This window comes from Centrocercus urophasianus, unplaced genomic scaffold (genome assembly GCF_019232065.1).
Source record: "Centrocercus urophasianus isolate 14NV4802_14NV808 unplaced genomic scaffold, USGS_Curo_1.0 seq_23, whole genome shotgun sequence".
Classification (NCBI taxonomy): Eukaryota; Metazoa; Chordata; class Aves; order Galliformes; family Phasianidae; genus Centrocercus; species Centrocercus urophasianus.
Window position 1 is genome coordinate 7,421,050 of NW_024884789.1, and position 22,456 is coordinate 7,443,505.

The window sequence follows — 22,456 nt, forward strand, 5'->3', positions numbered from 1 at the left end:
TAGGCAAAAATAAGTAAATCAAAGATAAAGTAAACTTTCTAGATAAGCAGGAGCATTTTAATGCTATCCTGATAAAATTAATCTACAAAGAACGAGTCAACAGTTTCCATATTTTCTCCATCTTTCTGCAAATGTACATCCTCATGGCTGAACTGTTTCAGGTTACTTATTGATCAAAGTAAGGGAGCGATGTGCAATTTTTTTGCCTTGAGTGATTCCATTAACTTGTGCAGGACTGCTTGGGGCCACCAAGCACAGTCGAGTGAAGCCGCTTAACGATTAACAAACCTCACAGCGTTCCAAGGGCGTGAAAGAGCCAAAAGCCATTGCAATACAGGTTTGCTTTGCTAGCACTGAATATACACTACATGTGACTGCTGCAGTTGTCACATGGGTTGCTTCCACCAAATCATGCAGCTTGTTAATTAGAGTTATTGAATTGAGTTGGAAGGGACCCTTAAGGGTCATCTGGTCCAACTCCCCTGCACTGAACAGGGGACGATGAGACATAGATGTAATCTGTATATACACATTTGGGAGGAGCGTGGTCGCCTGTCTGAATTCCTTGATTCTTTTTTCCATTCAAGAGCCCCAGGAACTGGGAGGTCAGGATACTAGGAGAGAAGGTTCTTCACCAGCGGGTGGTGGGCATGGAGCAGACTTCCCAGGGTGCTGGGCAGCCCTAAGCTGCTACGGTCTGATTTTTGGGTGGCCACATGTGGAGCCAGAGTTTGGACTCAATGATCTTTATGGGTCCCTTCCAACTCAGAATATTCTATAGTTCTATGATTCAGTTATAGCATTTCAACTAGAAGCACAACGAAATCAATATTATTAATAATAGACAAAGTCTCTTTGTAAGCATGACCCACTGGAAACATCACATCTTGACCTCCAGACATGGGCAGCATATTTGTGACTTGAACACGCTACCGGACCTCAGCTTTTCCCCCAGAAAGCTGTAGAGCGTTTGCCCAGCTGAACCCCACGCCACTCTACTGCGAGTGCGTTCACCGCAGCAGAACCCCGCGGGCTGAAGGACCGGAAGCCACGGTCGCGGGCCTCGGCTCGAGAGCTCTCCCTCAGGAGCCGCGCCCTGCCAGGACCGCGCCACGGCCGCGGGTTCGAACCCCGAGGGGGGCGGCAGCTCCGGGAGTGGAGCCCGGCGCTCTCACACCGGGCTTCGGCCGGGGGTCCCGCTCGGGCTCCGGCGGGAGCGGGCGCAGCGCACATGTGCGGCCGCCCGGCACATGCTCACTGCGCGCGGCGCATGAGCAGAGGCGGCGCGGGGCCATCGGACATCTTGGGCCGCCCCGCACCGAGCGGGGAACGCCGTTGCCGCCGCCGCCGGGCCCCGGGGCGGGAGCAGCCCGACAGCCTCCGCGCCTCCCGCCTCGCCCGCCCCGGCGCAGGCTGCCGCCCCCGCCTCCCCCGCTCCGCTCAGAGCATCCCTCCTCCCCTTTGCGTTTGTCTTAATTCCGCTCAGAGACAAGATGGCAACGCCGGCGGCGGTAAACCCTCCCGGTGAGTAGCGCTGCTGCCGGTTCGCCCCGCGTGTCCCGGCCGCACGGCGCGGCCCCGCCCGCCGCAGGCACGCAGCGCCTGGGAACGCGGTGCGGAGGGCGGCAGCGCTGCCCGTGCGGCGGGAGAGGCTGAGCTGCTCGGGGGGTCCCTCACAAGCATCGGCTCCATCCTGGTCTACGGGTACGGGGAGCCGGGTGTCGACAACGCAGGTTGTGGCTGCGTTTGCCCAAAGGTGCAATAATAGCGTTGAATTTTTTTGTTCGTTTGTTAATAACTTATGAAAAGAAGGAACTGAACTGCAGTTTTCTCTTTGAGTTCTTTGCTGGGGAAGGCTTTCCCTGAGGTGGCGGTGGGTCTGTGTGGAGTGCCGTTGTGGGTATTGCTGTGATGCACTTTGACCGGCTCAGCGTTGGGTTGCCTAGTGTCCAGGGTGAAACACAGTGGCACAGCGGAGCTTGCACCGAGCTCAGTGCCAATGAGCACTTTCATCAGAAGTGGATCCAGTTTTATGTCTTTTAATTTCGTTGTATTTCCTCGTCACTGTCAGTTCTGATTGCAAGTGGTGTGCTTGAGTGAACCTAACACCAAAATGTTGTCCTTGTTGCTTTCACCCCCTTGTGAACGCTGTGACACACACAACTGGTGTATTTCAACCAGCAGCAGTAAAGGAGGCAGGAGCAATCCAGTCGGATTGAGCTTTTGTTTTCAAATTCTATGTATTAAACGAAAATCAGTATTTAATGATGGGTTATCAAATGTGTTTTATTTAGCGTCTAGGCTACCACGTTGTGCACGATAGCAGAATTCCACCGTGCGTGCACGTGGCACCAGTCAGCAAGTGGTTTCGAGCAGCTGAAGCTTGGTTTGTTTCTTACTCTCTGCTCCTCCTAAGCTATGCAACAGGAGCAGCCCCAGCCACGTGCAGGTCTGTGCTCAAACCACTGGGTTTAGTAAATCTGGCAGCTCTTTGGCACCAGCCTCTTTCCCCTGTTCCTGCCCACCTGCAGCTGCAGCCAGCAAAGCTGTGGTTACATAAGAGGTATATATGCACCTCACGAAGAGCAGCCTCCAAGCATGGCTTCGCATTTGTTCCTCTGTGACCCAGGGAATGCACATGTTGTGAATTTAGGGAGAGCTTATGGGAAATAGGAGCAGCGTTGGCTGTATGCGTTGTGGTCCTCAGACTATTCAGCGCAGATTGCAGGTCCACAGGAAGGATGAGGGAACGAGCTGGTTTTCTGAGGTGAACTAATGCGTGCTTCTGTAAGGCTGAGGTCACAGCTAGGTAGTCAGAGCAGAGCTGAGCTGGAAGACAACTCATTAGCTCTTAGTGATCCTCCCACGGTATTTGCGTGTGAGTGCTGCTGTCAGACAAAGGTAGCTATGCATGGGCAAAGTCAAAATGAGATTTTGAACTGTGTTCTGCAGTGTTCACAGTGTTTCCTCTACCACGGACAGAAGGTAGAGCTGCACAACGTATCTTGGTTTATGCTATATTGTTTGACATGGTAGCAGTCTCTTTATTTTTTTATTCTGGACTAGCTGTGAAGCAGTACAGAGAAGCAGAATCAAAAGCTTTGCTGAGAGGATTTGACGACTGCTGTTTTCTTCCTGGGCCAGATCCTCAGTTGGAGTCAGATGAAAGCAGCCCTATTAGTATTGGTGAAGCTGCACTGCCTTATGCCAGCTGACTTCCTGATCCATGATGTTATGGGAGCACAATAGAGAGATTAACTTGTTAAGCATCTTTAATGATGATTAGAAATTACAATATGATTAAATTTTTATTAAGCAATTGTCTGGGGTTCTAATAACATTTGGTAATTTAGGCAGGACATTAACCTACAGCTACCACAATACAAATACGTGTGGCGTTAGTCATATCCTAAGTAGTGGAATGGGGATTATCAGATGCAGAAAGCCGGGTGTTCTGTGGTTCTGAGGATGAAAGTCCTTCTACGTGGTATCTCCTGGTGCACAGCCACGTGCTGTTGTGTGCTGTTACCTCCTCTCACATGCTAGATGCAGATTGATCCATTTTTCCTGATTTCCTTGCAAGGAAGGGTTTGAGTAGCCAGAACTCATGGAAGTTGGAGCGACTTGCAACCCGTCCTTGTTAGGGCTTGTGGGAATTGCAGTGACAGGAACAGGATGGTGACAGAGACATGGCCACCCCTACTGAGAGTTCATGGTGGTGAAGGGGCTTGTCCAATGCTGCAGTGGGACATTGCACTGATGAAAGTGAGGGGCTCTGAAGAGTGATCTCCTGTACAGCTCTTGCTGTATGATTGACCTTAGGAATATGATCTGGTTGGAAGTACTTTGTTCATTTGTCATAATTCAGATGACTAACTGAACACAATACAGGTGTGTGGGAAGTTCATCTGCATTGGCACAAAGCAGCAGAGTTAATTTATTTCCTCCTGAAATAAGATTGGCATATTAAGTGGTTTTTAAGAACAAAAAAATTGTGGGGGTGTAACAAGCATTTCATAAATTACTGCTTGCAGCAAGGAAACTTAATGCCACATCTGTTTTAAATATATGTATTTTTGGGATGCAAACTTGTCTGTAACTGTTGTTACTTGGATGTCAAATTCTGCTTAACTTGCAACGAATTAGGTGATGTGGTGATTCTTGTATTAGTCCATTTAGGATGAAAATGTAGAACTCATAATGAAAACAATGTTTTATTTTCCTTATTAAGTAGTCTTGGGTGAAAAGTTCCTTTTCGTTCCCAGGGTATCCAGCTGGAATGGAAAATGGGAGAGTGGTTTGCCTGCACCTGTAGCTCTCGCATATGCAATACAGAGCCCAGTTGTTGGTTTTACTGCAACAGTAGTAGCAGCTTTGCCCTTCATTTGCTGTGTAGACTATGCAATAAACCCCAAAAACAATTCTACAGCATTCTGTGCGTTCTACTGATGGTGGGCTGTAATGGGCTTTAATGTTTCTGGGATGCAAAAAAGTAGTCGTTTCTAAGATAATGTTAAAACAAAGATCTCAGAAGCTCAACGCACATTAAACTGTGGGATCCATAAAGTACTGATCCCTTCCTTCTTTTTTTTTTCATATCTTTGCTGCAGCAGATTTTGCTCTTCTTTCATTCAGACTGTGTTGTGAGATGATAGTGCTTATTGGATTGTTCTCTGATAGTATCCTGACCTTCAGGACCGTGTGCGAGCAGCAAATTTCTTGTTACTTTTTATCTACAAGATAAGAAACATTTCATTTTAAAGTATCTCTTCTGTCACAGAGTATTTATTTAAAATTTGCGTATGCAGCTTATGGTTAGTTTCAAATATTTTTTCAAATAGAATAATGTTTTCCTGAGGCTCTTGATAAAAATGCACAACAAAGCAGGCAGTGCTGATGCCTGTAATACCATATGGTTTTGCTGTTTTTTCTTTCCAGTAAGAAAAATTGCTGTAGAGATTAAGTAGGAAAGGCAAAAAGCAGCCATTTCAAAACAATCAAGGCAAATAACACCTTTGAGTTAGTGATTATTGTTATTAAGAGGACAGAAATGGGGCTGTCATTAGGAAGATGAATGCAGAGATTATGCTTAAATGGCTTGTGAAGATCAGATGTGCGTGTAGTTTAGGGTAATTTTTTTAGACTTAGTACTTCATAACTGACAAATAAGAATGGGAGTGTGTTAATTCAGTGCTAACTGAAGAAAGTGCAGTGCTATTAAAACTTGCAATAGAAAATGGAAAGAGGGGGCCTTGAGTTTAAGACCCTTGGGGGATTTAGATCTGCCTGTAGCAAGGTCTCCTTGGGTGGCCAGAAGTACTCGGAGGGAGATTTGGGAAAGAAATCTGAAAATTCAGAGCAATGCCCTCACCCATTCAGTAGGATGGTTTTGCAGAATAATAGATTTGCTGGCCCAAACAGGCAGGAATTCAGAAATTCCAGAAATCTTGGATGTTGGGTCAGTATACAAACAGTTGGTACTTGTTTGTTCTTGCCAACAACGCTTCTTTTGTTCCAATGTAAAGCATTTCTTCTCAGTCCATGTCTATCCAGCATTCTGCTTAAAGAGAAAGTTGTGTGAGGCTGCTTTTGTACGTTTTAGCTTCTGATTCTAATCCAAAGTGGATGCGTAGTGTAAGTGAAGTTTAAAAATAAGGAATACTAATAATGAATCATTCATCATTTACTATTGCAAAAATCAAAACCAAAAAGCAAGTTGATCTTGGTAGGCAGGTATCTAAATTAATATTTGAGTATGGAGGGTGTGCTTTCGGTCAACGAAATGAAAAGCATTGCCCTTTTTAGTTAGCACATTCTTGGAAGATCTGCAAGCATCAGTCTGATGTTCTTATACCTGTTTGATTTTTCTTGCTGTTCAAGTCTGCTGTTCTTAATTGGTGGAATAAATTCTCATGGACCAGCTCTGTGCTTCGTGGCTACTCCTGAAAGTGACAAAACATTATTGCATATCAGCAAACGTTGGCCTGGCAGATGGATAAGTTACAAGCTTTGAAACTCAAAAGCCAAACATAGAATGCCAATTTTTTTCAGAAAAGTTATTTGAAGCTTTGAGTGCTCACCGTTTCAAATGGGTTTGTGTAGAAAAATGGCAAAATGAATAAAGCATCTTTTGTATGTCCTGGTAGTACAGTTTACATGAATTAATGGCCATAGTTGTGCAGTGAGTAATGGATTGGAATCCTCAGCTGTAATTTCCCTTTTTGTAACCAAAGCTATCTGCACGTGGAGAAAGAGACCTCCTTTGTTTTGGATGCTCTGCGTTTTGAGCAATGTTTCTAGTTTTTGTGTTTCTTCTCCTTGTCAGCTGTTCATTCCATTCGCCAGCCTTTCTCCCATGTTCCTATCCTCTGCTTTCCATTCTGCGTCCCACATAACATTGGCTCCTCGAAGGGTGTTGTTAAAATGTAAATACATCCTGCAATTGTACTGCTGCTTCCCTATAGTCTATCAACGGCTTATGAGTTCAGCCTTTACAGTCTATGGGTAGCATCTGAGCTCCTTAGGTAAAGGCTGTTCTTCTGTTATAAGTAGCAGTTGCGCTGCCTTTCACATAACGGAGCAGGTATTTTAAAGTATAATCAATTGGCTCAAATTAGAACCATCCATTGGTTTATTTCTTCTCTACATGTCTATATGTTGCTGTTCTGTTCAGGCACAGCTCCTAACGTTAATTTTAAATGTTTGCATTTGGGCTGCTGCTGTTTTTCTCATCTAAATGTCAGTTGCATTTGACAAATAGAATAACAAAATAATAATTTTTTTTTCTCTAATCAACGAAAAATGGTGTTGAATTGCTTAATTACTGGCTTTTCCTGCATACAGATAGGGAAGCTTTTCAGGTAAGTTGCTCATACAAAATGCCTGAAATGAGTAGTAATTAACAACTGGCTCTTCATTGGTATGTTAATTGTGCTGCCATTTGTCCTGGTGCCTGTCCTTGTTCAAATGCTCGGTTACACTGAACTGAAGCGTTCTCTTCCTGGCAAACACGGAATGTATCGGAACAGTTTGACTCCGAGATATATGCAAATATTTTATGGGAAGCAGCATGCCAGTAAATCACTGAGGTGCGAAGAACAAAAACACTGCGGATTTGTATTCTGCAGAGGTAAAAGCAAAATCTGTTTCTGTGGAATGTATGGGCGTGATTTTGAAAAATGTTCTCCATTACGTTTCCAGTAATAGTCCAGAACTCAATTTTAGGTAAGTGGATGGCTGGGGGGACTTGTTACTGTTGGCCGTGCCCTTTAGGGAGGGTAGGTGGGCAACTGAGCACTGGGAGATGCTTCTCTCAATGCGTGTGTTTGTGAAACTGCATTGCCTGTAACAAAAGGGGTGGAAAATCAAGCTGAACTGGAAATGCTTTTAGAACTTGAGGTAAAACAGGTTATTTTGGATGCAAGGAGAGTTAAAGTAACTTCTTGTGTATGGATCATGGCAATAGTTTCAAATCTTATTTAATTCACTTCTGAGAACACAGATTGCCTTCTGTTACATGGATGGCGCTTTGCACAGGGCAGCCCCAACCTCCAGGTGTTACTGCAGTGGATAAAACCAGGCTGCCTCTGGCGTGTATCTTTAGGTTATTCAGTGCTGTCCTGAAGAAGGGCTGAGCAATGATGCAGAACGAAACCAGGATTTTAGTTTGCTAAGCCTCTGTCGCATCGAAAACTGTTGGTCTTCCTAGTGCTTTGTGAAGCCAGCAACCCCGGAAAGTGTGTGCTGATTTTGCAACAGTAGCCATAAGAAGAGAATTACAGTTCTTGTAGCCGCAGCCACTGAGAAGGAGCTTAAGTACACAGGAGCTGTGCAGGCAGGCCCTGTGACTGCCTTCAGCAAAACTCAGGTCACGCTGCCTGCTCCTGTGAGTCATGTTCTTGCTGTTTTGTATGGGGACACCAGTGGTTTCCTTCCATTTAATTTTTTAAGGCATCTTTACGAGATTGCCTTGCTCTTTATGCATTCTATTCCCTTGTATATCCTCTGCGTTTTCTGTAATGAGTGGTGATTTGACTAAAAGAAAGCAGGGCTGCGTAATGAGAACTTCCCTTTGTTATGGGATTTTCAGCAGCCTTTGCAATACGATGGCCAATCTTTGGAAGTATGTAAAGGTTTTCGCGTTCCTGGGATAAATATTCTTTTGCTAATTTGTCTTGTTGGTGTTTTCATATAAAAAAGGATGACGTTTAATTTGCTGGGCAGTCAGCTTTGTGGGAGTAGCAATTGCTGCATTGAACGTTTGAAGTATGCATTTTCATTGTTGAAGTTAAAGTAAATGAGCCATCATGAGAAAAATACAGGACCATTTTCAAGCTCGTTTATGAAGACTGGAAAAGAAGAATGCTTTCTGAATACGTGGGCACAGTCAAAAGGTGGAGTGCAGTCCAAGTAATTGTTCTTCAGCTGCGTTCTTCAGCCGGCATTGACTGTGGGACACAGTTTGGATGGAAGAGGTCTAACTGTCCACCTCCACTGCACCAGTGCCCAGTGTAGGGCTGGGTTTGGCTACCTCTGACAGTAACCATTAGCAGTTGAGGTGCTGAGGGCAGGTTTCCCTCTGAGTCATCATGGTGGTGATTTCCTGCATAGAAAGCAGTGGGCTGAAGCATTAAGTAGGTCTTAAACGAATATAATAGTCTCCAAAAGTCTCCTGTTAAAAAATGAAACTGCAAGAGGGGATTTTCTTCTTTCGTTGTAGCTGATGGCATTCTGAGTTATGCAGTTTTATAGGAGTCTTTTGTTGCTCTTGTAAGTTAATCAAGCTTGAGAGCTGGTTCTTGAATGAGAGCAGTTTTTGCTTTTATTTTTTCTAAATGAAATTGAGTGGTTTTGTACTTGCTGTGAAGCTGTGCTCTCTGAGATGTAGTGGTAGATCAAATATATTTTGTTGGTCTTTCATTCAACAAACAAGCAAGCATCAGAAATTTCCAAGGTGTTTGCTGACTCAAGACTTATTAATTATTGTTGTTATTTTCTTTTAATGCTGTTCTCCTTCAGCCACTTGAGCCTTTTGGCTCTGAACTGGAAATGGAACTGAGGTTTAGGATTTTAACATCGTAGCGAAAGGTGCCAATCTGAATTTCTTTTACAAGGTTCCTACAGCCTTGAGGTAGAATTTCAAGCGGTCATATATTCTAAGCACACAAACTAGCTTTCTCTGAAGCTTTTCCTGTTGTTGATTTGTATTTCTCACTTTGCTTTCCATGCATGTTTTTAAAAAGAAGGCCATGTAAATACTGAAGTAATTTTTGAGGTTAGGCAGCTGTAAAAGAAAACCTTAATTCTGTGGTGCAGTAATCCAATTAGAAGTAGATAGGTGGTTTTACTGTTGGCATTTTGGTTGGATAGAATCAGTTGGAGATCTGTGGGTGGAAAGAACATTTACATGAAGTTCATGCTGAATTATGTTTTGCTTGAGGAAAACTATTCATTGCTCGCAAAGCTGGCACATGCTTTTTTTTTTATTCCTTCTCCAAAGTATTATCTGATGACTGTGATGAAAAGGTTGATATGTCATTAAGGAATTGATTCTGCCTCATCTACTGATGAAGTGCAAAACCTCTCCTGCCTTTGGCATAATAGAATAAGGTGCATGCAGTACACCAGTCCTTGCCTTATCCTGGGAGGGTTGTGCCTGTGGGAAGTGTTTTAGGATGTGCAGTGATGGCCTTGTCTTGGCATGGGATGCTTGGAGGTCAATAGCATCTCAGTGTCAGCTTTGCATCTCTGCCTGATGAGATTGTTTTTTCAAGATGGTCTTCAGGACAAAATGTTCTTTTATCCTTGTTCAATTTAAGATGTCTGTGGTAATTATGAATAAGAATTTCAGAGGCCAATAAATTCTCTCCGTACGGGGAAATTCTTGGCTGTTACAAGCTGCCTACATTTTTCAGTTTTATTGCTGGCTGGCTGCCTCCTGTCTGCGTTCTCTCGGTCAGCTCTCAGACATGTCTACAAGCTCTGGGCAGGGGTCAGATCTACTCCAGCTTTCCTGCTCAGCCTCTGACAAGTCCTATGGCATCCCTGTGCCTGCCTAGCCATCTGATTTCTTCCTGTTCTCTTGGGTACCATTTGCCTGTCCTGCTTATAGGACTGTGCGTTCTGGGATGCTTTCTTCTTTGCATTACAAGATCATTATAAAATAATGTATTTGTGTAAGAAGATGGAGTGCCATCCTGCATCAAATAGGGAATATCCTTCATTGGGGGCGCCCCCCGTGGTTATGCATATAATTGATAATGTTTTAATAACAGACTTTTATTGCAAACAGGTTTATGTTGGTCAAGCAAAGAATTTTTCTCCTTTTGGGAAGAAAGGAGATCAAAAGCAGTGTGTGTGTGTGTGTGTGTGTGTATTTAGTTAGAGGAGGTCTGACTGTGCCCACCTCCACTGCACCAGTGCCCAGTGTAGGGCTGGGTTTGGCTACTTCTGACAGTAACCATTAGCGGTTGAAGTTCTGAGGGCAGGTTTCCCTTTGAGTCGTCATGGTGGTGATTTCCTGCATAGAAAGCAGGAAATGGCAGGTGTTATTTATTCTAAGCACATAAATAATGATCAATTTATGTTTGGGTATGGTGTTGGGATAGTTTTTCTTTAGTGTCTTAGAAAAGTATAGCATGAGCATTGACATACAAACATAGGCATGACATTGCTGAACTAGCAGTGATCCACCTGGCTGTACAATCTCAATAAAGGCTTTACAGTTTATTTCTTGCTCTTTTAACTGATGATCACTTAGTCTGCCTTTGAAAACATATTGGTTTGTTCTCAGCCAGGTACAATTTCAGTTCAGATTGAGAGCAAAATATTGATTGGCTCATGAGCACAAAAATATAAAACTATGTGAAAAATAGTTTCACTGTGAAAATTATGGGTCATTTTTCAAGTGTTTGGTGTTTGCTTGGGAGCTGAATTTAAAAAATAGGGAAATGCATTATTAGGAAGGATACGTGGTTAGTAGGTTAACTTACAATAGTCTTTAAATCAAGTTAATGAGCTTTCTCTGGAAGTAAATATGCTTTCAGAAATCAAATCATGATTCTTCCTGCTGTTGCGATGTAATGATAAGCTATTTGTGGTGGCTTTTTGTTGTTGTGTTTTTTGGTTGTTTTGTAGAAGCATTGGGTTTCTAGCAGTTGTTTGCTTTCTTCTGCAGAGCTCCTGTTGCAGTTGGAACGTGACTGCCAAGCTTGGCATTCAGAGTAATTGTATATGTCCTCTGTACTTGTCTGTGCTGCTCTTCAGTCAGCAAATATGGAAGTTAAAATTTAGTTTGATCAATATTTGTAGACAAATACTCAGCTTGTTTTTTGACAAACATCCAGTTTGTTTGTAGTGAGATTTTTTTCAGTGTCATTCTTCAGTTCCGTGTTTGATGTATCCACAGAACTGTCTGTATGCTTTTGGGAACAAGTGGCTTGTAATGGATGTCAAATCACGTTTAATATAAATAAGGACATGGGGGGGGGGGGGGGGGGGGGGTTTTTTTTTATTTTTTTATTTTTTTTTTTTTTTTTTTTTTTCTTATACACACCATTTTTTTTTCTTTTTGTTCCCCCGGCCACCCCAGAGTTGTATTATTATATGTTTTCATTTGTGTAGTAGTTTACTGGTTGAACATGCAGTTAGTTTTTTGTATTTTGTAATGGTGAAAAAGCAATAAGGGCATGGCCTTCAGAGCCAGTTGCTTCCCGAAGCAGAGCTTATCTGGAAACATAATTAATTGTCTCTCTTATTTTAAAATTGGTAATTGTGACTAAAGCAAAGTATAAGATTCAGTATTATGAAAACTGTTCAGGAAATAGCTCTGTGAGGAAGTTAAGCAGATACAAGTGTTCCAAAATTCATGACAAATTCTTGGGTATATAGTAAAAGTAAAGGGACACCAAGGAATCTTCTGCAGCCAAACACAGCAGAGTTTTGTACTGATTGTATGCCTGTCAAGATTTCTCTTACGCCATATTGTTGGAGTGTTGTGTTTGGAGCATGTGTGGGGATGAAAAAGTCCAGAATGTGAAACAAAAATTGCAAATGCAGCTGCAGCTGAGCTTTCCAAAGCCTGTGGGCTTCTATTGTTTTTGGTTTTTTTGTTGTTGTTGTTTCTGTTTGCAGACATGAAAGATATAATGCTTGAAATTGCCTAAAAGGCAGAGTGTTCTAATCAGTGTAATTAACAATCCTGGGGCAGTGAAGAGCAGGAAAATCATTAAGACCCTTATTTGTAATTTACTTTTTTTTACTGTTAAAGACATTTATCTTTTATGGAACTAATCTTCAAAGACAAGAGTAGCTACTGCAGGTTGGTATGTCAGAGAATGGAAGTTTGAGATGATGTTCTGAAGGTTGTCCTCTGCTGTCTTCTTCCATTTCTAGATGGAAAAAGATAGGAGGTGTCAATCAGAAAATCTCACTTTCATAGAATCATAGAATGGTTTGGGATGGAGAAGATCTTTAAGATTTTACCTATTGGAGGTTCAGTAAGGAGTAAAATAAATTCAATATTGAGTATGCTAGGCTCAGGCTGTGTTTTTATAATGGAGTTGTGTGGTTTTTTTCTTCCTCTACTTCTAGAAAGCAAACATTGCCTTGGAAATTGTGAGGAAGAGGAGAAATGGGAAACCACGCTATTTTTAGAGCATTTTTTGTGATGCGTTGTGATGTTCCTTTTAGCAACATCACACAAATGTTCTTCTTCTTGCTAATAAACTGGGATGTGGAAATACCTGGAAGACCAGTTAATTATCGTAACATCAAATGAGCATCGTTTGCTTGTTGATCAAGCAGAACTGAAGTCATTAGTGCTATCAATAAAATATTGTTTAATGAAAACAAGAGAAGTCTGATTACCCAACAGTGCCCAAGGACACTGTAAATATACTGATAATTAAGTGCTTGCTAACAGGAGTTGTTCTGAATAAAATGTAGAATTAACATACTCTTTTGAGTCACGTATCAGAAAAATCTTTGTAATAAATAATGAAGGCATTTGAAGGACATGAGTAACTAATTTAGAGTGAATCAGAGCGGTCTACATTTTAGTCTGTTTAGTTGGACTGTGTTGTTCCTAGGCTTTCCACCTTGCCAGACTGGGTGTTTGTGTAGGCTGGGCTGCATCCCAAAGGCCTCAATACCCAAAGGTCATTGAGCCCAGCTTGGTCCATGCCTTGTAGGACAGCTTGTGGTCCATTACTGCAGCAGCAACAGTCACTTAAATCTTCCACGGTGGGATTGTCAAACAGTTCCTCAGAAATACTTTGTTCACATCCATAATGGTCTTCCTTCTCAGTCCTCTATGACTTGGCCAAGAGAACTGATGACCAGAAATGACATCTCTGGGTGTTTGTGCTGTGCCCTGTTGTAGCGGGCTGGTGGGGCACAAGGTACCACTCCAGTCTAGATCTGGTTCTTCAGGGTCATTCAGAGTTGTAAATTTAGATGAATATTGTGAATACTTGCACCTGTGAGCTTAGAATATGCTTACATGTTTTTATATAATGAAAACACATTGTAAGAATATTCTGTGTTAACAGAGGATTGCACATTAATTCATTCATGAGGAATATCTCTGCTCAATATTGAAGCCATATCTTGTCAAAGTTCTTTCAGCTTGAATCAAAAGTTGTAGGCATAGAGACTGCCTTGCATGCTGGTGAAATTGGATAACTGACTTTTACTGTAGATAATTTAATAGATGGTATGGACAAGAATCAAGTAAAGTTGACTCTGAAGTCACAGAAAATGGTTTTCCTTTAAATTCTGTTTTCTTACTACACCATTATAATTATTTGAGTGGTAATTTCAAAGCATTTTCTTCAAATTGAAGTTGAGCTTCTACATGAATTAAATTGATCTGAGTTCAAAATATACACCAACTTCTTTTGGAAGAAAAATGGCTAGATAGACAGTAAGAAGCCAGTCTTCCTATTAGGTGAGAAATAGTTTTTAAGTAATCTGAAGCTGATTGAATAAAAATGAAATCTCAGATGATAACATAATAACTGCTCAATAGTTTATCTCTGCACAAATTGTTATTATTTATTTCTCATAAAACAATTGCATAGGAGTTTAGTAAAGTACATTATCTCATAAACTTCTGTTCTATGAGATAATTTTCCAAAGGACAACGAACCAAGAAATGGGGGAAGGAAAAACAGTAGTGACAATATAAAGCAAGTAATTGGTCATCAAGAGTAAAGGCATACTATAGCAAGTAGTTTATTTGACTATTTGTGAAATAAACAATTAGTGGGAATTGGCCAATTTCTTACCTTAGTAGAAGAAGGAAGCTTAAACATCGCGTATCCTGTGAAAACTGGCTGTCCTGTCCCTGGCAAAATGTTCTTCAGGCTCAGCATGCCTTTTCCAGCATTGGCCAACAAAGGTGCTTGAAGGAGAATAAACTCAGGGCAAGCATCTACAGGACTCCCCTGGGTACATTCCCAACCTCCAGCCATGTGTGACTCACAGGCTTCTTGAGCCAGCCCTGATGTTTGTATTTAATAGCACTCAGCGGATTTCTTTTCCACAGTTTTGGGCAGGATCTAATTCCATATAACCTTCTGACATCCACAGCTTCCTGTTGCAGGGAGCTTGGAGTGTCCTGACTGGTCAGAAAGGCTTGGTGGAAGTAATTGTGTTTGAGGAGTGTAGTTGTGAGGACATCCAGCAATGGAGATCACCTGGAAGAGTGCAGGAACTAGGGATGGTTGGATGGGCAGACGAGACTTAGCAATGTGGAGGCAAATGAACCAGAATTTAGTCAAAATTAGTGCTAATAGTGTTCATGCTAATGGTGGAATGATGTGAGTTTGATGGTGATGAGTTTGTTTTGCCTGCACTGGAACAAATTGAGAGCAACTCTATTGGCTCTTTGCTTTCCTTCTGAGCAACAAAATGTCAGCATCTTATGGAGTCCTTTTAACTGACCAGTGGGATCTTCTGGGGCAGCACCACGTTGCTGATTCATTGTGGTTGTGCCTGGCTACAGCATAGCCTCAGCTTCTCTTGCACTTCCACTTTACCTCCTGGTGTTTCATACAGCAAGTTATTTTGTTTTAAAAACAAGAAAAAATGCCCTGTATGTGGATTTCTAACCAAGAGCCAGCCAAAACAAGCTACATGAAACACACTTGTTAAACAATGAATTAATGGACTGAGCGTGATCTATCTCAGAGAAAGCTGAAGGAAAGTCATAGCACTTAATTATTTTTCATCTTGTTTGTTTGCCCAGGCTGGGCGTATGCTTCTTCTGTTACTGTGAGTTCGCTAATGGGTTAGCTTTGGCTGCTCTGATACCCAAAATGAGCCATAAGTTGTAATTGCTAGGTTTGACATGGTAAGTAAAAATCACAGAAAATAACTTTGAATGTTACCTTCTGTTTCTTGTGTACAACTTATAACTGTGCAGTTATTTTTGGCAAATACCAAATGTCAGAGGAGGAGGGAGGATCACCATTCATTTTAAGTTGAAATAATGCAATGTGTGGGAAGCCTAATTTTTTTTTGTAATGCAGAATCATTTAATTAGTACACCTGCCACGTGTCACTAGTATCAACTGAAATAATATCAATAAAACTAGGGCAGTTTAAGGCAGAATAAAGTGACGAACTGTTTTATCAGTGCATTGTTGTTTGTGTAGTGGCCTAAGACCAGCAAGGTCGGGTTCAAACAGCACAAACACTACTGCTGTTGACTGCAGTTGTACTGTGACCCTTCAAGTAAGCTAAGCTTCTGTCTCTTTTGTTTTAATAAATGTTGAATTCCATCAGCCCCTTATAATTTGTTGGAGGGTGGGTGGGGAGGTGTGAAAGTTTAGCAGGATTTGTCAGCAAAGTTGGATTTGCTGGCATATTAGATGGAGCATGAGGAATAGTTCATCTAAGCCAGATATTGGATAGGTCAAGAAGAGATAACAAGGAATTATGAGTGAGAAGTGGAGAAACAGCTTGGGAAAAATACATGGGAATATGTGAGAAGGTGAATTGGTGTCTTGCAGTTTGTCAGGCAGGTGGGAAGAATGAAGAAGGTACCGAACTAGATGGGAGCAATTCCCCTGAAGTAGATCAAAATTTTACTGGTCAGGATCTACTTTCAATTTTTTTTGTTTGCATCTTGCCTCCTTTTGCACATCCTCATCGTGCCGGACTGCAAAGCAATGCAGAAGGGCTGCTTTGTACTGAGAGGCCAGGACTTCCCCAATGCGTGCTGTGGGCACAGCGATGAATTGCAGAAGCACAGCGAACAATTTCAGCCCTGTGGCTTCACCTGTTGTTCTCCCAGTCTACTGGTGGGACATATTAGATGTCTGATACATTTGCTGCATTGCCCTGATAGCTGTTAGTGCTTTTTCTGGGGTCATGGCAGAGACAGTGGTCTCTGACCATTAGTTAGGGCATCTCTTGTATGGTTTCTGACTGTGTTGCTGATCCGGTCCCCCAAAATGACTGGCTTAACTGCATCATTTTTCCCCTTAGTATTCACTTGTGATGCAGAAGGATGAGAAATCTCATTTAAATTCTTAAGAAAGGAGCATTTCTTTGATAACAACTCACTGTGCCCTAATTTTTCTTTAAGATTATGAGGGGGCATCCCCCCCTCAAAATACGGGGTATCTTGCTAAAGGGAAAAGTGTAAAATTAAGCAAGATTTATCTATTAATCCTAAAAGCTCTCCCTATCTAAGTAACCGGTTCCAGAACCTAAATGGTTAAAGTAGAAAATGTTAGTAATTTTGCTGCAAATAAATTGATCAGTATGCAAGACGGTTGTCACTGGCTGAATCATGGTCCACAGTTAAGGTAAACAGATCTGTGATGACATTTTCTGAGCAGAATACCAATGCTGCTACATTTCTTCCCAGAGGTTTCTGACACTTCTTATATGCGGATAAAATCCCTCTCCGGGAAGGTGTTGCTCGCAGGGAAGAAATAGCATCTTTGAAAGAGCCTTCTCTAAAGGTGGGATTTATTGTATTTCCTGATTTATTTGCTGTGAGAATTGTCTTAAAGAACATAGAAGCGGATGTTTTTGCTTTCCTGCTTATTCTCTCAGTGCAGCAGATCTTTCTGATCTGGAATCTATTTAAAGTATCTGGCAGTGAAATTCAATAAAACAGTATTTAGCGGAGTTATCAAAAAGAATGTAAGCACTGTAATTTTTATGGTCTCTGAAAGAGATCTCTCATTTTATAATCTGTGGTTAACATGCAAATGCAATGACTAAATATATAGTTAGGTTTTAGCATAGGTGTTTCTGTGAAATTTTTTTGGCTGTGTGATGGCTTCATATGTTCATTGCCATATTCAAAAGAGATATGATTTGGTTTATTCTTAAATGTCTCTGTGCAAGGCAGAAATCCCCCTCTGCAATTGACTGCAATCAGAACCTCTTTGCTGACATGCATCGAACTCCTGAATGACTTTAGAGTACGAAAAATACCAGGAAGGTTTTGAAATCTGTTTTCTCAGAACATATAAAATGTCTGGATGTTGCTAGTAAGGGGAGAGGGTACATGCATAATTCTTCATTTAGCCTTAGATCTACATTTCCTTTGAGGTAAGTGATGTCTCAGTCATTCTATGGATTGGCAGGTGGAAATCTGTTACGTTTGTGTTTATATAAGTAGAATCTTACCAGTTTAATCAGGTACCAGTGTCTGCCTTTAATTCTGTTTATTACACTAAATACTGGGGGATACAAGAGCCCTGTGAGGAGCAGAGGCATGCTCAGTGATATCTGACCTGTCAGAGCAACCTGGAGCTGGTCCTTAAAGTTAATGTCAGAGCTCCCAAGTCTGCTAAGTGGGTAACAGCTCCTTTAGGCCAGGGGCTTGAGGTTTGGGTTTAATTTGTTAAGTTTGGGTAAATGAGCCTTGGTTTAATAATCTCAAATTTGAGAGGAAGGTCCAGATGAACCCAGCTGATATCCCTCCAGTGGTGCTTGTGGTTGCAGTTTGCATGTGCTTGCAAGGTATCCCTGCATAGCACTGAGCGGCTTCGTGCCTTCTGCTGTGCAAACTGTGTGCTGATCCTTACAGCTATCCCATCTCTTTGAGATGAGTTTGGAGTTTCCCGAGGCTGGATCCCTACACTGTACCTGCTTATTTTTAATATATGCTTTCCTTTTTTTTTTTTTTTTTTTTTTCCCCCCACAAAAAAATCCATAAATAATTTTGGAGTGACATACGTGCAGTGCTGGAGGAAAGTGTAATATCAGGGCTTGAACGTGTTCAGCAGTAAATTTAATTCTGAAGGAAAGAGAAGAACGAATGCTGCTCTTACAGTGCACCCTGATGCTATCTCTGGGTTAGCATGGCTCCTCAGGGCTCCTCAGGGTGGGTGTGAGGAGCAGGGCAGAGCCAGGTCCTGTGCCGGGCAGGACATCAAAGAGGTGAGGCCTTGAAGGTTGTCTGCTCTGAACAGAATATCCACTAAAGTATGTTCTGGTGAGTTCTATTTTCATAGCATTTCTGTGCCCTTTGGCAGAGCTGTAGGTCACTTTCTAATTTCCATCCAAAATACTGTGTATATTTCTCAGTAGAAAAGCAATGTTCATTCAACTCTTAAGAAACTTGTTTTAGATGATTTTTCTGAGTACTGCTGTGATGGTTATTGATGATTTTTCTTGACCATTCAGCGTGACATTGTTTTACTTTCTGAACACATACCTTTACACTCTTGTTTTAATTTGCGGTACAGTAGGCACTGTTTGTCTTATTTCTATTGGCAGGAGGAAACTCTGCTTGAAGATCCAGTCTTGGAAAGAGAACAGTTTCTTTCCTAATTTTCATTGCTGCTGAAGCACTTCTGTGGGCATCAGCACTAACATCTGTATGGACGTGGGCCTGGAACATAATCCTTTTATTGATTTATTTATCTGATTATTGTTTATCCAATGTAGCACCTGGTTCTGCAGTGCTGGGTCAGGCATCTGCCTGAGTAATCAGGGACCTGGGGAAAGAGGTTTACTCAATCTAGTCTGGATGGATGTGCATAGGATGGTGCTTCGTTTCTGTTCTGTTGCTCAATAATGTTACCTTCAGCAATCATCTCTTACTTCTAGACATTTAAGGGGAAATGAATCCTCCCCTTCTTTTGGTTTGTCATCAGTTTTATTTTATGCTTGAGCAAAATGAAGGTACAAGAATTTCTCATCCCAATTACAAATACAGGATTGCTTTCACTCTTAAAATGCCACTCAGTTGATTTTATTTATTTATTTATTTTTATGATTACTGCTTAAAAAGAAAAATCTTGGTGATTTATACCAAAATGTGTTTCTGAGTGATAGGGACACTTTGCAGGTAGATTTATGGCGTTTTTACCATCTGTTTTTTAATAAATGAGTCAGCAGAGTGTTTCAAAATGACCTCCGGTTACAGTCATGAAATGTGAGTTTGAATGCTACAAGTGAGTTATAGACATTAGAATGCTACGAGTACTCTTTTTCCCTGAAAATAGTTTGATTGGTTGTTTAGAAGCTCATGCTTTCATTTATATGGAAATATGTTAATATACATTAATGCAGTGTTTCCATGTACTGAAGCTTTGGAGACAGCAGGGCTCTGTGGTGTGGTAATCTAGGCAGAGGTCGCTTTGCCCTTGCACATTTTGAAAAACACTGGAATGGGTATTTTGCTGTTGCTTTTTATTTGAAAAGGAGTTAATAAAAGTAAATGCACCAGAAGAAATTCATGAAATCGTTGAACAGATAAAATGGTATTATTTGAAATGCATAATGCTGCATAATGAATTTATATAAAGTGTAGCAGAGATGAAGTGCTCTCCAAACATAATGAAGGAAACATGGATTCCGTAATTGAAGTTCTGTTGTACTTACTTGCTGGGAAGAATGGCAGGATTTCTGAACAGATTTGCTTTCCATTAGCAGATAAATATATCTGTAGCTCTGGATTCCCAGCCAACAATAAAAAAAAAAAAAAAAAAAAAAAAAAAAAAAAAGTTGGATGGAAGATTTTCTTTCATGATAATTAAATGTTGTGACTGCAGATTTTTACCTCTAAAGTGAGTGTAGCTTATCTGCATTTAAAAAGTTTTAATTGCTTGCATGCTTTACAGGAGCTGCACAGAGATAAGAATGTCTGATCCATGGAACAAGAGAAAAGGATATAAATATGTTATAGTCCATTTTTCTTTTTTAAAACTGTAATAGACAGTTTTACTACAACTAATAGGTTGTAAAAATACTTGCCATTAGTGGTCTGAAGGTGTCAGATGTGTGCTGTTGCTAATTCTCAGGTCAAAGATTTGGGGTTGAGGATGTCATTAAGCTGGGGCTGTATCATGGAATCATATAGTGGCTTGGGTTGGAAGGGAGCAACCAAGGACCATCTAATTCCAACCCCCAGCAGCGTGCAGGGCTGCCAACCACAATATCAGGCATTGGATCAGGCTGCCCAGGACCCCATCCAACCTTGCCTTGAGCACCTCCAGGAGTGGAGCTCTGGCACAGGGGTGAATGCTTGTGTCTGGGGCTTGGGTCAGCTCTACCAGGTGCCAAGCTGAAATACAGGAAGGCTTGCAGCTCTCCTGAGTTCAGCCTGGTCTTTGGAATACTGCTAGAATGTAAGTGATAAAAACAAAAGCATCACCTGGGAATTCATTGCTACTCTAAACTCTTGACTTCTTTGGAGGACTGAGATGTCTCTGAAGTTTTATTTTTCTTAGTACCTACAGTTACATTTGTCTTGGAAATGCAGCTCTGCGTATCTGTATGGGGCAGTTCAGCTACTGTGAGAGGTTGCTGGCCTTCATATGGCAGCCCATCTGAGAAGCTGAGCTGTAGCAGTTTCAGGTAAACTAAAATAGAGAGAGACCTGCTGTACACTGTGTTCTTTTATCTGCCTCCTAGGCACTCTTAATGGCTATTGACAAACCTAGACTTGTTGTAAGAGGGCTGAAAATTTGCTTGGCTTTGGTGGGAGAGCATTTCTTTCTCTTAGAGGAGAAAAAAAGGAAAGCTTTTCCCTGCTTGTTTTTGAAAGAGCTTTTCTCTAATTTTGTCGCTGCCGTTGTCTCCTTGGGGGTGATGGATTAAAGGTTTTTCTCTCTCTCTTTCCCTCTTCTGTCTTACAGAAATGGCATCTGATATTCCTGGCTCGGTGGCCTTGCCAGTGGCACCGATGGCAAGCGGCCAAGTGAGAATGGCAGGGTCCATGCCTTCCAGAGGGGGAAAGCGACGCTCTGGGTAAGGCATGTCTTCAGGGCTGAAACTGGAAATATCCATCTGTATGTTTATTATGTAATGTTGATGTAGGTAACTGTCTAATGGCATTAGTCACTGGTGTTCTGTTTTTCTCTTCAATGTATCTGCTCTTCCTGCAAGATCAAACTGGCTGATAAGAGTACTGTTTGTTGTTTTGCACACTTCAAAAGATTTTTCGGATTTGGCAAAGCATCCAGAAGCAGAATTTGGATCCTGTGGCTGTTTTTCATGTAACGATTGCACGTTGCCTACATCTGTTTAATCTCAAGAAGAATTCATCATGTGAATAAAGGTAGCAAGATTTGTTCTTGCTTGTGCGTGCCTGCTATCCAACTTCATCTGAAAAGTGGATCTGGAATCTCTCAAATAGATGCCTTCTGTTGAGAATGTTTTCTTTATAGTCCCAGGTACATGGAAAGCATAAGCAGCTTCTCTGTTCGATGTTTGTGGTCTGTGACATTCTAAACCTTAGTGGAACTGTAGCAGAGTCTCTCCAGCTTGGGGAGAAGGAGCCTAAATCAAGTCGAGCTCCTCACCTACTTGAGTGTCCTGCTAAAGAAAAAAATCTGTTTTTTTCCAAATGTAAAAGTTGATGTGATGTAGCCATAGCTTTTCCACATCAGATTGTTCTGTGCAACTCATAGAATCGTAGTAATCTGTATTAGAAGAAAGGTGTCTTGAGAGCTACAGAAGAACAACAAATCACTCTCTAGTATTATCAAAAATACTATTTATTTATTTATTTTTTTTTAATAAAAAAAGCTTTATCACAAGTAATGATCTGTAGGTGATTCTTTCCCAGAGTTCTCTCTGGTACGATTCTGCCTGCAAACGAAATCGATTGGTCTTACATTTAGTCCTAAGCATTGCAGTGGAAGGGCTCAGAATGAATGGTAATGTGAATAAAATCTTCACTGACAGGCATCTGGTGAGAAGCCCTAATTCCCTGTGAGCCATCCAGTCCTAGGTGCCGGGTTGAGGAGCAGTGCTGGAGCCTTGCTCCTGGAACGAGTTGAGGAAGGAGAACATGGACCTTATCTTGGGCACACGATTGGGCTTGTGGGTTTTTTTTCTGGGGGAAGATCTTCCTTCGGATAGGATGGTTGTTCCCCTTTGAGTGTGCTTCCATGTGCTGAGCCAATTGTATAAGATTGTTTGGAAAAATTACCCAAAATGTTTTTGACAGGCGTTTATGGTGGGAAACATTTTAGTG

The 22,456-nt window shown here is 41.6% G+C and overlaps 1 protein-coding gene across 5 annotated transcripts in view; it reads left to right on the forward strand.

The window, feature by feature from the left end:
• Window positions 1–1,398: 1,398 nt before the first annotated feature.
• The window catches only part of ARNT2 (aryl hydrocarbon receptor nuclear translocator 2), a 92,979-nt gene continuing 71,921 nt past the window's right edge, over window positions 1,399–22,456 (forward strand). Inside the window, exons 1-2 of one of the 5 annotated variants that reach the window (XM_042823997.1) lie at window positions 1,399–1,524; window positions 21,114–21,225. In XM_042823997.1, the coding sequence (XP_042679931.1) occupies window positions 1,494–1,524; window positions 21,114–21,225 (143 nt within the window). In that variant the 5' untranslated portion in view covers window positions 1,399–1,493. Of the gene's footprint in view, window positions 1,525–1,658; window positions 1,757–16,914; window positions 16,977–21,113; window positions 21,226–22,456 lie in introns of those variants that run through there. The other 4 variants (XM_042823996.1, XM_042824000.1, XM_042823999.1 and 1 more) reach the window with 4 other exon arrangements.